A 16,881-nucleotide genomic window follows, 5' to 3' on the forward strand; every position below is an offset into this window, starting at 1 on the left:
ATTAGTATTCCCAACGTTTCTTATTTGTGCACTCATGTAGACCAACTCAACTATAATAGCAGTCTCATCACTGCAGGATACTTCCTCATCTCATATCACTCATATAACATAATAATAGTCTCCGGGAACATAATCCGCACGGAGATGGCTACACACTCCGGGAACATAGGCCGCACAGAGATGGTAATATCAAGTCTCATAACGTGCACCCAATGCACAGAGGAGTTCATATTTATATCACATCTGTATACAACAGCAAACGTGTACCCAATACACAGGGGAGTTCCTACTTATAACATATTCGTATATAACGGCAACACTGGTACTCCGTACACTCCAGATCACACGTGGACCCAGTCCATTTGGTGTCTGCATCACCTCTGTATATAACAGCAAAATATCTTTGGTATATTCACATGGGGCTATCCCCATAATCATAGTAATAATGGTATAATATACACCTGTTATATATATAAGTCAATTCATTTTACTTTCTCATTTCATTCTTCTCACTAATAGTTTACATGTAAGTCACTATTATAATAATTCACATTCTCTTCGTAATTTCGTACACATTTCTTAACTCTCAATAGTTCCTTCTGTCATGTTACTGTTCAAATCCATAGTCCATTATCTCTTCCTAGCTTATTCTTCTCACAAATTGTTTTCTCTTTTACTTTGACTATTCACTTGGCATAGTTCATAACATAATCTCTATTCCGTGAATCCAGAATTTTCTCAAAATTCTGTACACATCTCACATATACTTCCCATCACACAGGGATCTTCTAAACATATTCGTCCTATCACGGAGGACTAATTTCACCTCAATCCGTGCACTGGAAAATTATATCAATCCTTGCACTAACACTTATACCTCAACTCATTAACTAATCTTATCATATTTGTTTTGACATTACACATTAGCTCTTTTGCTAAACACCTAATTCCACACTTTATTGTAACGTAGTTCATACACTACTCACATGATTTCCCATCAGGTTGTACATTAGCTCATTCTCTAATCATACAATCTCTTCAGATACTTCCCATCATCGGGGATTTCATTCGGCCTCATTGTCCTTTTACAAAAATTTAATAATTTACCTCAGCACGGATAATTAGGCGCTCAGGCCATCACAAGGTGTACATACATATATATGTATACTGGCACTTAGGCCATCACTAGATTATCATCCGTTTATTCATCAGAATAGGTATACTGGCCATCAGGCCATTAGGTATTATTCACAATGCATTACAACATCCACTAGTAATTAGGCCATTTAAATTACGATATTCATTCTTTGAGATTTCCAAGAGACCTACATCATGGATCAATCCTCTTATGCTTCATAACACCTGAATCTCTACATAGTAGCCATTTCCAAGGAGAATTTCACACATTAACGCACACCTATAATCATATTTGTTTCCTTCATGGCATATCAGTCAAGCTAGACCATTATTCCGTTACGGACAATCATACTCTCAATGAACCTTGTTCAATGCCATCCATGGCGATTCTCTCAATTTCTTCCTTCTACTCATAATACATAATTATTTCGTCTCACCAATGCTTACTCAACACTAACTCCTTATGGATTTAAATCCCATGTTTCAATATCTCTCACATTACCAATTGACCAGCATTATAATTTCAAGTGGTCAAATCCCATAGGATTAATCATCAATTATTCTATTTATTTTTTCACATGAACCATCTCAATTTGTTTAAGTGTACATCCTCAATCAGGGACTTATAACTTCTAATCAGACATAGAATATTCACACTCATACCTAAGCATACCTGTTCACCATTTTCAACAATCCAACAGGTTCTAAACCTCTCACCTTGATGAAGTCTATTCACCAAGTCCACTTGTACATACTATACTACACATTTATTTGGAAGTTTCACCAATGCCATCTTCATACTATAGACTCATCTTAATTATATATATTTATTATTCGTAGTATTACAAGGTTCACCCATGCAATACCGTACATATCATAGGTTTGTTTACAACTTTCACTTATAATCCAGCTTTATAATTTCATCTACAAGGTCAGACAAAACATTTAAGTTTGTTTCCCTTAAGTCCTATAATATTCATGTTTTACTTACTGCCATCTCTTGTTCATGAAGCAGTCAACACTGCATCCACAACATCAGGCTAAGAACTTACATTTGGTGCTCCACAGTTGCCACGTAGGCTTCTTACGATGACTACGCATGTAACACAAAGGAATGGGTTGATCAGACCCACACTAAGGAATCACATATGCAGTAATCGATAAGAATCTACATACAACTATGCAACACACAACATAAATATACATTATCAGAGTTCCCTAACAAAACTGCTCTGATACCATAAAATGTAACAGCCCGTTGTACACCGGTATTGTTAACATTAATTATGATATTAAGCGCAGTTACAATCACAGCAGTTCATTTATAAAAATGCGAATAAACTTTTTCCGATTATTACGCGAGCATTTAAAACATAAAAAGCGTAATAATTAAAAGTTGTGACCGTAACTGTAAACTCTTGCGGAAGACTTATTTAAACTATTTTTATAACTCACATTACTTATTATAAGATACTAAGGAGTTCCCATAAACTCACTTAGCCAATTTCCAAACGTTACGTTTTTACCTATTCGGACATGTTTCACTCTTAATTTTTCTGCGACCACACCTTTCGCAATAAAACTTTCTTCTCGGATTAGATCTTTGCCTTACTTAATTCCCTTTTTAACAAGCTATCATATGCTCAATTCGGAGCTCATTTGCTCCGGTTATCGCCGTTTGAAGTTGGATAAGCGAATAGCCAAACAACCCCAAAAACAGCTCCAAACCACTCACCTTACTCGAATTACTGCACTCAATCCATTCAACCATTTGCTCTCAAATTTTTATCCTACAAACTAGACATCTCAAAATTCATTTTGACATATCATACGCTTAATTTGACTGAGAAACGAAGCGGGAATTAATTTCCCAAATCCGGTCCAGAATCTGCCTCAGGTGCAGGGGCACATGAGCAGTCCGTGTTTCTCTATTTTTTTCAGGCCGAAGATCAACCCATAATTTCCTAAATTTTTGACACAAGGTAGAGGACATCTCAACCTTCAAAATGGCGTATGGCATGTCCCTATTGGACCTCTATGGAGGGAGATATGCTCTCCCGAATTTCGCCTAAAATCTGCCAATTCTACAGAAATTTTGCCAGAGTTTCCTTTGTTTTTCCAATAATCCCAAAATTGTGAACGATCATTTAAACCTCAAATATACCTAATAAACACATGATAATACAGTAATAATCTAATGGGTGGCACACACAAGGACCAACAACGCCTTGGGACACTTACAACCCAATCCAGTTTATAGTTATTACACAGTTTATACAATAGAGCTCACATTATATTCCTTACTTGTTTCAATCACATAGGTCCCATTCACATGTAGTTTCACAATATAATCATGTAATCATAACTCTAACATAGGCCTAAAATCCTTCCATCTTGGTACATCATGCCTCTCTTACATTTACAACATACACGTAAATATTACAACTTACCACTTTAACTTCAAATTGCCTTTTACAATATTACAACACCAATTATAAATTTAGACATAAATTTACATGATACAAACTGCTAGACCTAGGCATGCCAACATGAACAATATGCCAAATACTGAAAATGTTCCTCTATCACCCTGCGGGCCTCTTGCCCGCTGCTCCAACGCTACAGGTACATCCTGAAATAAATGCCCCGAGACGGGGTGAGATATACGAATATATCTCAGTAACCAAGAGGTTCTGGAGAAAACTCCACCCAATGGTTCACTTCGATGCATATCAATAGAATAAAACAACCACTTTGAAAACGGGATATAGCATGGGATTTAGAGAAATGGGGAATATAAAGAAACAAACTACGACGATACGGGATGGTAACCCCAATTCCACGTACGCCCTGGGCATATATAAGCCTATGGGTATCATCCAAGGTGTGTTCACAGAAACCACAACCATGATGCCCAAACCAACCAAAACGCCAAAGACATTCCTAGTGTGCTCCTACCCGGATCACACACCATGACACGCAGTCAACTGGAACTCCCTCCTGGAGACCTATCCAGCGGAAGTCCGAAAATGCCCGAAGGCTAATAAAACTGTCTACTGGCCAGAGACTCGGTACTGCAGTACCCATAGCAATAATGCATGCATGCTCATGTGTTCTATACTATTCATACACACTTCCTACCGTTGCCATCAACTGGCAAGGTGGAACAGAAAAGGGGAACAAGCCCCAGTACCAAGAGGTTACCTGAAATATTGTTTCCACAAGCTCCCCAGTACCAAGAGGTGCAATCGTAACGCGATATTTTTACCCGCGAAAAACACTATTCACTGATTTTTCTGAAACTTGCCTGTCCACTCAATTTTTCGTTCTGAACCCATTTCCAGGGTTATTTTTACCATCTGAGACCTTCTACTCAATTTTTATCTTCCTAGGGTTGCGTGTTGGCTAATTACCGTTTTGCCATTTCTTTGTATTTTGGCCTAATCTTTAGGATTTTCACTAATCCATCACTTGATTACACGCTTAATGGCTTAAATACTTAATTTAAAATTGTGAGGTGTTATAACCCACGTTGCCACAGAAATCGAAGGGTGTGTAGGAAAATTCAAATTATCATGTTAAATGAGAATTATAAAACCCATCAATTAAATATATGTTATGCATCATCAATATTAGTTAAGTAATCTAGTCTAAACATTCATCACAAAGCGTTCCATAATTCAGTACAAGGGTAGTTATATATCTTTGGATCACTTTGAAGAGACATTAATTAGGCATTGCCATATAAATCCCTGCTATGTAGATACTTAGACCATGACATTTAAATAGTTATTATCTCGTGGGACGTGGCAGCAATATATAATGTATAATTGTGTATATTTTACATAATGAGGGGTGCTGCTTTTCCAATAGCAATTAAAACGTGTGATATAAGTCGCAGTTTCGGTAAGTGGGACTAGGACTCAGTTTCTGATATACCTCATGAGGCGAAAAAAAGAAAAAAAAAAGCTCAATCAGTTGATCGTGTCGTGGACCAGAGTTAATGGAGATTCCAGCACAGTGCTTTTCATTGTCCTCAATGTTTTTTTTTTTTTTTTTTTGAGATGTTAAAGATATTTATTTAAAAAACTGCTGAGGGCAAACACAGATGATTTCCCTCTGGTCTGTCTAGATGTGCACGTTAAGAGGTGTAGGAAAAGGTGATAAAAAAGAAGAAAATGGTACCATGATGCAAACTAGGGCATGTGAATACAACTAAATAATCGTGATTTACTAATAACAAAATCCTCTCGCCTAGACTACTTGTGAAAATGTAAGAAAGATAATTCCTACTTTATTGGTAGTAATAAATATTATCCGGGAACTTTTCCACAGACACTGAATTCCTGCATAAAAAAAGATTGTAATTTTTACCTGAAGCAATGACAACAATTTGCCCATTTCGGTGTCCACGTCCTTGAACATAGTTAAGCTCTCTGGAAGAGTGTTCCTTAGAAAGAATAGCATTGCTGAGGCAGCTTTTTCCTATAAAAGAAACACAAGATTATTAACTTATAATACATGTTTGAAAAATAAGATAAAGAAGACACACATGCTGATGATAATAACAATAATGACTTGCTCGGTGATAGTGAAAATATAAAGAATGGAAGGATGAGTAAAATATCTAGACACTGTTCATGCTTCCAAGCATTGCCAACGATCCCACCCCAAGTGTTCATTTCAAAGAAAAACTATCAAAAGATAAATTGCTAAAAAATTTCAACATGAGATTGAGAGGAGGTATGTATCTTGATCATAATAAGAGGAGGTACCTTTTAACTATACACCAGGGATTATACCTTTGTTTATATAGTCATGAGTGGCATACCAAAAAACTAGCAGCAAAATTCATTCAAATGAAGCAATGGATGAAGTGAATAATCTAAAACTGAATTAATCCCCTAGACTACTAGCAAAGTGAGTTTATATGTACTTCAGAGTTGTTTCTCCTGTATTTATGTTTCAGGGAAATGAAGCAACTATCTATGGGTTATGGAAGTTTGTAGATCATAATAATCAGCTTTAACATGATGCAAGTAAATTCAAATTCAATTTCACATCTATATATCTACAATACCTTCACTTTATAGTCCTGATCATTGTCAAGTGCAATAGAAAAAGCATTCAGAAGCCTAGGATGATAAAGGGTTTGCGCCACATGGACAAAGTTTGTAGGCGTCTCCATAAAATTAAAAGCTGCCAACCTAACTTGAGCATGAGAGTCTTGGAATGAATTCAAAACTTTGGTCAGCACTTCCCCAAGAAAATTTTCCATCAATACCTGCCAAAAATGTAATTAATAAACAAAGGTTAGACAGTGTGAGAAAGTAGTAAACCTCACCAGCAATTAAGTCAAAAAGTTATTAATATATATGAAAGCAAAGCAAAGAGAGTTGTTAAGATGATGAGGTCACCATTTCATCAGAGAACTCTTTTGAGATCACAGTAAGCAGTGTAATTCCAGCATGGCGCTTCTTCCATTCCTTGGAATCCAAGTAAAGAGGCAACAGTTCTGAAGCAATTGCCAATACTTTACTCCCTCCAAGTGTAACACAAAGTTGTTTCAAACACTTTATTCCAAAGTCATGGTCATGGTCATGATCACCAACACCACCATCCTCTTCAATACACAGAAGCATTTTCATAGAAACGAGGAACAACCTAACCACAGTTTGAGAAGGAAGGTTCAGCCACACGTGTTCACCGTACTCTTTTACCTCAGTCATGGCCATAACCAACTCAAACGCCAAACGATGCGTTTCTTTGGTCAAACCCTCACTCTCCGCGATCTGAAGCGCGTCGAGAACCATGTCACTCACGTAAGGCTTCAACAGAAGAGGCTCTTGAGACACTAGATTTATCAACTCAACGAACGCGATTCGAAAATAGGTACCTTCGAAACCGTGCAATAGTGTGAACACGCCAGCCATCATCGCGCGTAAGAGCTCATGGAACAGTGAAGGATCAGAGAACAACCGAACCAAACTCACAACCGCACCAAACGACGCAACCTGAACGTTAGGGTTCGACGACGCCAGAGAAATCAAGAACGACGAATGAAGAAGGCGGCGGCGGTCGCGGAGAGCATCGCAAACAAGAAAACAACAATCGTTTGGCAACGAACACAAAACCAACAGCGCGACTTCACGAAACTTGTCGTCGTCGTTTGAAGCGATAGACGACACAAGCCATTCAAGAATCTGAGGCCAGTGTTGATGAGTTTTGTATATAGCGGAAACGGTTTCAGCGAGGACATAGAAAACGAGTCTTGGGACCTCTGACTCCATCACTATCAGAAGAAAGGTTTTGGATTCGGAAGATTTTGGATTCTTTTTCTTTTTCTTGGTCTGGTTTGGAAGGTTTTGGATTCTTGCTGAATGTTTACATTGACATGCAAGGGTTGCCTTATATATATAGAAAACTTTTTTGGTGGGTAGTATATGATATGAGGCTGATAAGGGTAGGATATGATATGGGGCTGATAAGCCTCCTGTGTTTGATGAGCACCTGATTAGTAATCTGATAAGATTATGTTGAAGGAGAAAAGAGAAAGAAAAAATAAAATATAATGCAATAAATACAAATATATTGGGTAACGTGGGTATTTATTGGGTATCCAATATTGATATCCTATCCTATTGAATCATAACCCAGCTCCTCTCATAAGATAAGAAATCATGTATTGGATAGGATAAAAGGAGATAATAGGATAAGCTAATCATATCCTATTGACTCACCAAACAAGAGATAATTTCCTGTAATATGATAAACCCATAATTTCCTGTAGTGCGTGTTTTATTTTATTAAATTATAATAAAAATAATTCATTTTAAAATTAGGTAACAAGATAATTTAATAAAAAATAATAATATTACATCAAACTTTTCCTTATATGATCAGATAATGAATTATAAATAAAAAATATATCAAAAATTTGGTGCATTCGTAATACTTACTAAATTTGCCGCCATTACCATATATACATAGGACAGAGTAGGTGATATATAGGTGGTCAACACGGGATGAGAACCAAAGAGACCTAGTGTTAACCACATAGTTCACGGATATTTATAACTATTAATACATAACTACTAAACGCATATTTAAATTATTTTATTTTAAAATTAAATTATTTTATTTTAAAATTAAATTCTTTAATTTTAACAATTTTTTAAAAGGTTTTTTATTTAAATAATAATAATAATTAAGAGTTGTCAAACAAGCTGTATAACTTTTTCTTTCCCATTTATCAATTTGTATCTAAATTTAAACAAAATTTGCTTGTTTCACATACAGAAAAGGGGAGTATTATATTTATAATTTTTTTTACAAATTATAATATGTATTCTCAAAAATATACTAGATTACATTATGTATTTTTGAGAGTACATAGTGTAATTTGTAAAAGTTTATAATTTTTTTTTTGTAAACAGATGCTTCCTAAAAAAAAATTCATTACTCAACTATCAAACTTTATTCATATATTAGCTCCCACGATGACATATAAGTAACAATAAATTATTTAAATGCAAACAAATAATAAAGAACGTGTATAGTATGTTATTTTTGTGTTTCACCTACGCCAGCAGGTGCCAAGGCACCTGCTTGTTTTTTTTTTTTTTTACTTATTACATATATTACATAATTAATTATAATTAATCAAGCTTCAAATTATAATTTGGCACCACCTAAATAGAAAATCAAATACTCAATATAAAGTAACAATAAATTATTTAAATGCAAACAAATAAATTATTTATCTCGTAAATTTTTTTTCGCTTTATTCTAATTAGTTATGTTATTTATTCTTATTCCTATTATTTTAAAAAATAAAGACATCTAAACTTAAACACAAAAATGATTAGTTAACCTATTTCAGAATTTGAGCTCAAATAAACCCCTTAAAAGTAGAGAAAAGGATTTGTCCTTTTAAAGGACAGAACCTTGTGTCCTATTGGTTTTTGACACTATATCTTACTGTTAAGACATAGTTATAATATGAAAAATTACTTTTTTTTCTCCTTTCCTCAGTCACTTCAACTGACGTGTAGAGAGAGAAAAAATAACTTTTCATGAAAATAGTTTTTTATGTTATAACTATGTCTTACCGGTAAGACATAATGTTAAAATTAAAAAGACATAATTTGTGTTATTTAAAAGGATACACACTTAACTCTTGAAAATAACAATCATGAAACCAAATGAATAACAGGTCTATAGTTATGGAATATGAAGGTTTATTAAACTATTGTGTTTTGGATTATTGAAAACACAAAAAATAGTCAAAAACCTAATTCCCAAATGTGAGAACTTTCCTTCGTGCTTATGGTTGTTGCAAATAAGGGAGATGTTCTCTAACGAGAGATATTGAAAATTTAAGGAATAGAGAAAATGAAAGAGAAGACGAAGGACAATGCTTATTATACATATAATTATTATATTTGATTGTTTTCATATTTTTAGGACAATGTTTGGTTCATTACTTATTATGTTGTAGGAGAAAAGTGAAATTCTTATGTTTGAAATGCTTACCGAAAAGATTAGTGTATTTTTATATTTTTTATTTGATATATAATCAATGATAATTGTTCATTTGAATTTTCAATGTTACGTGATATTATTTAGTACATAATTTAGATCATTATGCTACAATTCATATTAATTTTTTTTTCCTAATAAATATTTTAATAATTTAATATGTCAAATTTTCTGGCACCACCTAAATTATTGGGCTGGCTCCGCAACTGCATATAAGTTTACTTATGCATGTTAGTTAATGGAACTCCTCTTGCTTTATCATTTGAAAATAAATTAATGATGACATGAGCAAAAATGTGTTGATAACTCAATAGATGCAGAGCTCGTTAATTTTTGTTTCTCTCTCTTTGATTGCTATCTCTCTCTTTTGATTGCTGTCTATGCAGGAAAACTTTTTATTTTCCTGTTTAAATGACAAATATATTACCCAATAATATAACCTTCTCTCATACAATTGGCTTTATGTGTCGGAGAATCAACTTTGTACATAACAACCTTATCAGAATTTGAGTTATCAACACATTTTTGCTCCTGTCATCATTAATTTATTATGAATTGATAAAGGAAGAGGAGCTTCATTAACTAGCATGCATAAGTAAACTTAATATGTCAACCACGGGAATTAAAGAAACAAAATACAACTGCTAAAGAATTAAAAGAATGAGATATACAATGATCACTTTGAGTGAATTAAAATAATTAATAAGTTTATTTAAATATATGAAATGCACTGAATAAAGAAAGAATATGATAGGGATTTGATATTACATCTCAACCTAAAATTAAGGTATTTGATGTATCATATTTAATTTATTCCTTTGAAATGCAGATTGACCACACTTAAATTCCCAATAGTATTTAAGAGAAATCTTTGTCATCGACTATTGTTTTGTTCTTAAAACTATATATATAACTAGTGAAAAATGTGTGTCATTTTAAATGACATACCTTATGTCCTTTTATTTTATAAAGAGGTGTGACAATAGTTGTTAAAAAATCGATTTATCACTACGGTTTTATCAATATTTCAAACGTTTTTACGTTTTTATGATTTTTTATGATTTTTTTACATTACGATTTTAAATTTTACGATTTTTTAATCTCTCTCTTCACATGGACCTCATACACTTTTATGTATATAGAAGATAAAATTATCCCTTACAACATAAGAAACAATTATCCAAATATATCACTTAATATTATCTTTTTAAGGGCTGTAAATACAAATGTTAACATGTAAGTTCATTCGATGCCTATGACCTGTTTTAGATAACTCATCATTAGGGGTTTGAGGGTTTCGTATATATAATAGACCAATTCCCAATACCAAATAATTTCCTTGCTAAACTTTGACCCCATAATAAATTTATGGCAAGCAAGGACCCTTTAGATTTCATTTCATCTACTTATCCTAATAAGAAATATTGGAAATTAGGTATAGCAGATGAGAAAAAAAGGTGACCCACACAATTGACGGAGAGACAGCTATTTGATCTTGTGCATGTCAGCCATGACTGACACAGACCGGGAGCAACATTATAACAAGGGAACAAAACTATACATAGTGATACGGTGGTGGGTACTCCTTTTTTTCAAATATAAAAATTTTTATTTTCATTTTTGAAATTTTTTTTCTGGCCACCTTTAAATTTTTTCCACGTTTGGAAAAAGGAAATACCTACTTGGGTATTCCTATAGGTTGGAATTGGTTGTTGCGTTTAAAGCGTTCCATAATTCAGTACAAGGGTAGTTATATATCTTTGGATCACTTTGAAGAGACATTAATTAGGCATTGCCATATAAATCCCTGCTATGTAGATACTTAGACCATGACATTTAAATAGTTATTATCTCGTGGGACGTGGCAGCAATATATAATGTATAATTGTGTATATATTACATAATGAGGGGTGCTGCTTTTCCAATAGCAATTAAAACGTGTGATATAAGTCGCAGTTTCGGTAAGTGGGACTAGGACTCAGTTGTTTCTGATATGAGGCGAAAAAAAAAAAAAAAAGCTCAATCAGTTGATCGTGTCGTGGACCAGAGTTAATGGAGATTCCAGCACAGTGCTTTTCATTGTCCTCAGTGTTTTTTTTTTTTTTTTTTCTTTTTTGAGATGTTAAAGATATTTAATTAAAAAACTGCTGAGGGCAAACACAGATGATTTTGATATAATCACCTCTGGTCTGTCTAGATGAACGTTAAGAGGTGTAGGAAAAGGTGACAAAAAAGAAGAAAATGGTACCATGTGAATACAACTAAATAATTGTGATTTACTAATAACAAAATCCTCTCGCCAATTAAGACTACTTGTGAGCTACTTCATGACACCGCTGTGCAACTAAGTTGAAAGTTGACAAAGCAATTCTTCTTTGCTTAACACTTCTTTGCAAGCAGATGGCTGAAAAACATCAAATAAGCATATCACAATGGTGGGAACTAGAATATTATGAGCCTTGATGAAAATTTCAAAAGGAAAATGTAAGAAAGATAATTCCTACTTTATTGGTAGTAATAAATTATCCGGTAACTTATCGACAGACACTGAATTCCAGCATAAAAAAAGATTGTAATTTTTACCTGAAGCAATGACAACAATTTGCCCATTACGGTGTCCACGTCCTTGAACATAGTTAAGCTCTCTGGAAGAGTGTTCCTTAGAAAGAATAGCATTGCTGACGCAGCTTTTTCCTAGAAAAGCAACACAAGATTATTAACTTATAAGACATGTTTGAAAAACAAGATAAAGAAGACACACATGCTGATGATAATAACAATAATGACTTGCTCGGTGATAGTGAAAATATAAAGAATGGAAGGATGAGTAATCTAGACACTGTTCATGCTTCCAAGCATTGCCAACGTTCCCACCCCAAGTGTTCATTTCAAAGAAAAACTATCAAAAGATAAATTGCTAAAAAATTTCAACATGAGATTGAGAGGAGGTATGTATCTTGATCATAATAAGAGGAGGTACCTTTTAACTATACACCAGGGATTATACCTTTGTTTATATAGTCATGAGTGGCATACCAAAAAACTAGCAGCAAAATTCATTCAAATGAAGCAATGGATGAAGTGAATAATCTAAAACTGAATTAATCCCCTAGACTACTAGCAAAGTGAGTTTATATGTACTTCAGAGTTGTTTCTCCTGTATTTATGTTTCAGGGAAATGAAGCAACTATCTATGGGTTATGGAAGTTTGTAGATCATAATAATCAGCTTTAACATGATGCAAGTAAATTCAAATTCAATTTCACATCTATATATCTACAATACCTTCACTTTATAGTCCTGATCATTGTCAAGTGCAATAGAAATTAAAGCATTGACAAGCTTAGGATGATAAAGGGTTTGCGCCACATGGACAAAGTTTGTAGGCGTCTCCATAAAATTAAAAGCTGCCAACCTAACTTGAGCATGAGAGTCTCTGAATGAATTCAAAACTTTGGTCAGCACTTCCCCAAGAAAATTTTCCATCAATACCTGCAAAAATGTAATTAATAAACAAAGTTTAGACAGTGTGAGAAAGTAGTAAACCTCACCAGCAATTAAGTCAAAAAGTTATTAATATATATGAAAGCAAAGAGAGGTGTTAAGATGATGAGGTCACCATTTCATCAGAGAACTCTTTTGAGATCACAGTAAGCATTGTAATTCCAGCATGGCGCTTCTTCCATTCCTTGGAATCCAAGTAAAGAGGCAACAGTTCAGAAGCAATTGCCAATACTTTACTCCCTCCAAGTGTAACACAAAGTTGTTTCAAACACTTTATTCCAAAGTCATGGTCATGGTCATGGTCACCAACACCACCATCCTCTTCAATACACAGAAGCATTTTCATAGAAACGAGGAACAACCTAACCACAGTTTGAGAAGGAAGGTTTAGCAACACGTGTTCACCGTACTCTTTTACCTCAGTCATGGCCATAACCAACTCAAACGCCAAACGATGCGTTTCATTGGTCAAACCCTCACTCTCCGCGATCTGAAGCGCGTCGAGAACCATGTCACTCACGTAAGGCTTCAACAGAAGAGGCTCTTGAGACACCAGATTTATCAACTCAACGAACGCGATTCGAAAATAGGTACCTTCGAAACCGTGCAATAGTGTGAACACGCCAGCCATCATCGCGCGTAAGAGCTCATGGAACAGTGAAGGATCAGAGAACAACTGAACCAAACTCACAACCGCACCAAACGACGCAACCTGAACGTTAGGGTTCGACGACGCCAGAGAAATCAAGAACGACGAATGAAGAAGGCGGCGGCGGTCGCGGAGAGCATCGCAAACAAGAAAACAACAATCGTTTGGCAACGAACACAAAACCAACAGCGCGACTTCACGAAACTTGTCGTCGTCGTTTGAAGCGATAGACGACACAAGCCATTCAAGAATCTGAGGCCAGTGTTGATGAGTTTTGTATATAGCGGAAACGGTTTCAGCGAGGACATAGAAAACGAGTCTTGGGACCTCTGACTCCATCACTATCAGAAGAAAGGTTTTGGATTCGGAAGATTTTGGATTCTTTTTCTTTTTCTTGGTGTGGTTTGGAAGGTTTTGGATTCTTGCTGAATGTTTACATTGACATGCAAGGGTTGCCTTATATATATAGAAAACTTTTTGGGCTCGTTTGGTGGGTAGGATATGATATGAGGCTGATAAGGGTAGGATATGATATGGGGCTGATAAGCCTCCTGTGTTTGATGAGCACCTGATTAGTAATCTGATAAGATTATGTTGAAGGAGAAAAGAGAAAGAAAAAATAAAATATAATGCAATAAATACAAATATATTGGGTAACGTGGGTATTTATTGGGTATCCAATATTGATATCCTATCCTATTGAATCCTAACCCAGCTCCTCCCATAAGATAAGAAATCATGCATTGGATAGGATAAAATGAGACAATAGGATAAGCTAATCATATCCTATTGACTCACCAAACAAGAGATAAAAATAGGATATAGTAAACTATCCTATCCTATCTTCTTTATCAGGTGCTCCAAACATATCCTTGTATTCTTAAATGACGAAAAAAGGTCTGATTTTAAGATGGCTTTTCAAAATTAAAGACTCTTACGCAATATCTGTAAAAGTCAAAAACTGTTTTGTGTTAATATATCGGGATCATTGGTTGTACTTTCAAAGTACATCAAATTGTGTGATTTTTTTTTTTGATAAATAATTGTGTGCTTTTAATTAGGATACCTTATTCGCTTATTTGGAGGACTAGATCAAGAAGATATGATATGCTAATTTATCATATTTTACTTTTAACTCATGTTTGGTGAATCAATAAGATATGATTAGTTTATACTATTGTCTCATTTTATCCTATTCAATATTTCTTATCTTATGGAGGAACTAGGTTAGGATTCAACGGAATAAAATAAAAATATTGAATACCCAATTTATCCCCACGCTATTCAATATATTTATAGTAATCTGATAAGATTATGTTGAAGGAGAAAAGAGAAAGAAAAAATAAAATATAATGCAATAAATACAAATATATTGTGTAACGTGGAAATTTATTGGGTATCCAATATTGATATCCTATCCTATTGAATCCTAACCCAGCTCCTCCCATAAGATAAGAAATCATGCATTAGATAGGATAAAATGAGACAATAGGATAAGCTAATCATATCCTATTGACTCACCAAACAAGAGATAAAAATAGGATATGATAAGCTAATCATGCATTGGATATGATGGGCCCAATATTGGACAATCAATTGGGTTTTAAGCCCATGGTTATTTTGTTTTGATATTTTAGGTCAAAGCCCATGGGTTTTCTCTCAGAACCAGCCGACAACATGGCCGCACCACCGTCTTTGAGTTTGTTCTCAACTTGGTTTTGTTGATTGTGTTTTGGTCTCTCTCTGATATTGGTGCCTCTGCTTCTTCACCTTCACCTTCACCCTCTCTCTCTCTCTCTCTCTCTCATATAGCTGCTACGCAGCACCCTCACCGTCGGCTTTTGCAGAAGAAGAGATAGATCCCTTAATCACCCTTCTCTACACAGTAAGTCTTCTAATTCATTGCTTTTCACTACAACTTGTTTTCTTAAAAGTTATTATGTCCGTCTAATGATTATTAGACTGAGATTAATAACATGAACTTTATGAAAACATTCATCGTTCTTTTTTTGTGTGATGCAACTGTTGGAATTACTAATACATAGCCGATTTTGTTTTTATCTGCATGCTACAAGATAGGTCAATTTTTTTACTGTATTTTGTTTTCTATTTATGCTCAAATCAGTGCATCCATCATATTGTTATTGGTTCAATAATAATTAGATAAGTTCCAGAATCTTGTATCAATCATATTTTATTTATGGACGAAATAATTATTATATGATCTGATAGTCTCTGTATTGATAATCCCTGATCATGTCAGGCCAAAAGTTCATGTCTGTTGGGTATTCTTCACTCGGTATATTTGCTGGCAAGTTTGGTTCACAATGATTCTCTTGATTTTCACATAAATTTTTGGATGAGTAACCCTTATGTCGAACCCAGCATAGTACCTAGTCATCCAACTGTGACAGCATGAGACTGGCTTATTATTATTGAATCGAGTTCAAGTACTATGAATAAGGGATCATGCATGTTACCTACTAGAATTTTTTTTTTATCTTGGTATAAGATGCTTGTGTTATTTAAAAGGATACACACTTAACTCTTGAAAATAACAAAATGTGAGAACTTTCCTTCGTGCTTATGGTTGTTGCAAATAAGGGAGATGTTCTCTAACGAGAGATATTGAAAATTTAAGGAATAGAGAAAATGAAAGAGAAGACGAAGGACAATTCCTCGTCAGGTTGCAACTGGAGTATCAGTGCACAGGCCAACATTTAATAGCATGGTTTTAAGTTTCAAAATATCATAATCACATAATGTAAAGCACTATAAACATATTGCAGTCAGACCATAACTTATCATAGTTTCATAATGGTGGCATACATAGAGAGATTACTTCAACAACTGTAAACACTTACAGTGCTTGTCGTTCTTTACTTGTATACTTTCAACTTTTGATCTCTTTACTTGCCTGTTTGCTCCATTGACTCCCTAACATCATCATATCATCTTTTAGTAACTTATATAACATTCAACATTTGTGTTTTATCCATGTATAGGTCTCGGCTTTGCAGGTTTAATTACCTAGAGGAGTTGTTTTGCTT

The 16,881-nt window shown here is 34.4% G+C and overlaps 2 protein-coding genes across 2 annotated transcripts; both read right to left on the reverse strand.

Annotated features, from left to right (window-relative positions):
• Positions 1 to 5,511: 5,511 nt before the first annotated feature.
• LOC133311307 (uncharacterized) lies at positions 5,512 to 7,427 on the reverse strand (the record flags this gene model as incomplete). Its single annotated transcript, XM_061512332.1, has 3 exons — positions 6,555 to 7,427; positions 6,218 to 6,421; positions 5,512 to 5,622 (listed from the first exon to the last, which is right to left on the reverse strand). Coding segments are annotated over exons 1-3 (1,188 nt in total), but the record flags the coding sequence as incomplete, so codon positions are not given.
• A 4,560-nt stretch (positions 7,428 to 11,987) lies between these two features.
• Positions 11,988 to 14,170, reverse strand: LOC133311306 (uncharacterized). Its single transcript, XM_061512331.1, has 4 exons — positions 13,298 to 14,170; positions 12,964 to 13,170; positions 12,258 to 12,372; positions 11,988 to 12,070 (listed from the first exon to the last, which is right to left on the reverse strand). The coding sequence occupies exons 1-4, from the start codon at positions 14,168 to 14,170 to the stop codon at positions 11,988 to 11,990; spliced, it is 1,278 nt and encodes a 425-aa protein (XP_061368315.1).
• Between the last annotated feature and the right edge of the window lie 2,711 nt (positions 14,171 to 16,881).

Source organism: Gastrolobium bilobum, unplaced genomic scaffold (genome assembly GCF_033153095.1).
Source record: "Gastrolobium bilobum isolate Gb01-03AN ecotype WA unplaced genomic scaffold, APGP_CSIRO_Gbil_v1 utg302051, whole genome shotgun sequence".
In the NCBI taxonomy this organism is placed as follows: Eukaryota; Viridiplantae; Streptophyta; class Magnoliopsida; order Fabales; family Fabaceae; genus Gastrolobium; species Gastrolobium bilobum.

Bases quoted from the DNA above. Each gene is read 5' to 3' on its own strand.
- LOC133311306 (XM_061512331.1), bottom strand. From the start codon at position 14,170: ATGGAGTCAGAGGTCCCAAGACTCGTTTTCTATGTCCTCGCTGAAACC. The intron at 13,171-13,297 runs GTGACCTCATCA...ACATTTTTGCAG, and splicing joins AAGAGTTCTCTGATGAAATG to GTATTGATGGAAAATTTTCT. The intron at 12,373-12,963 runs GTATTGTAGATA...TTGCTTTTCTAG, and splicing joins ATCAGGACTATAAAGTGAAG to GAAAAAGCTGCGTCAGCAAT.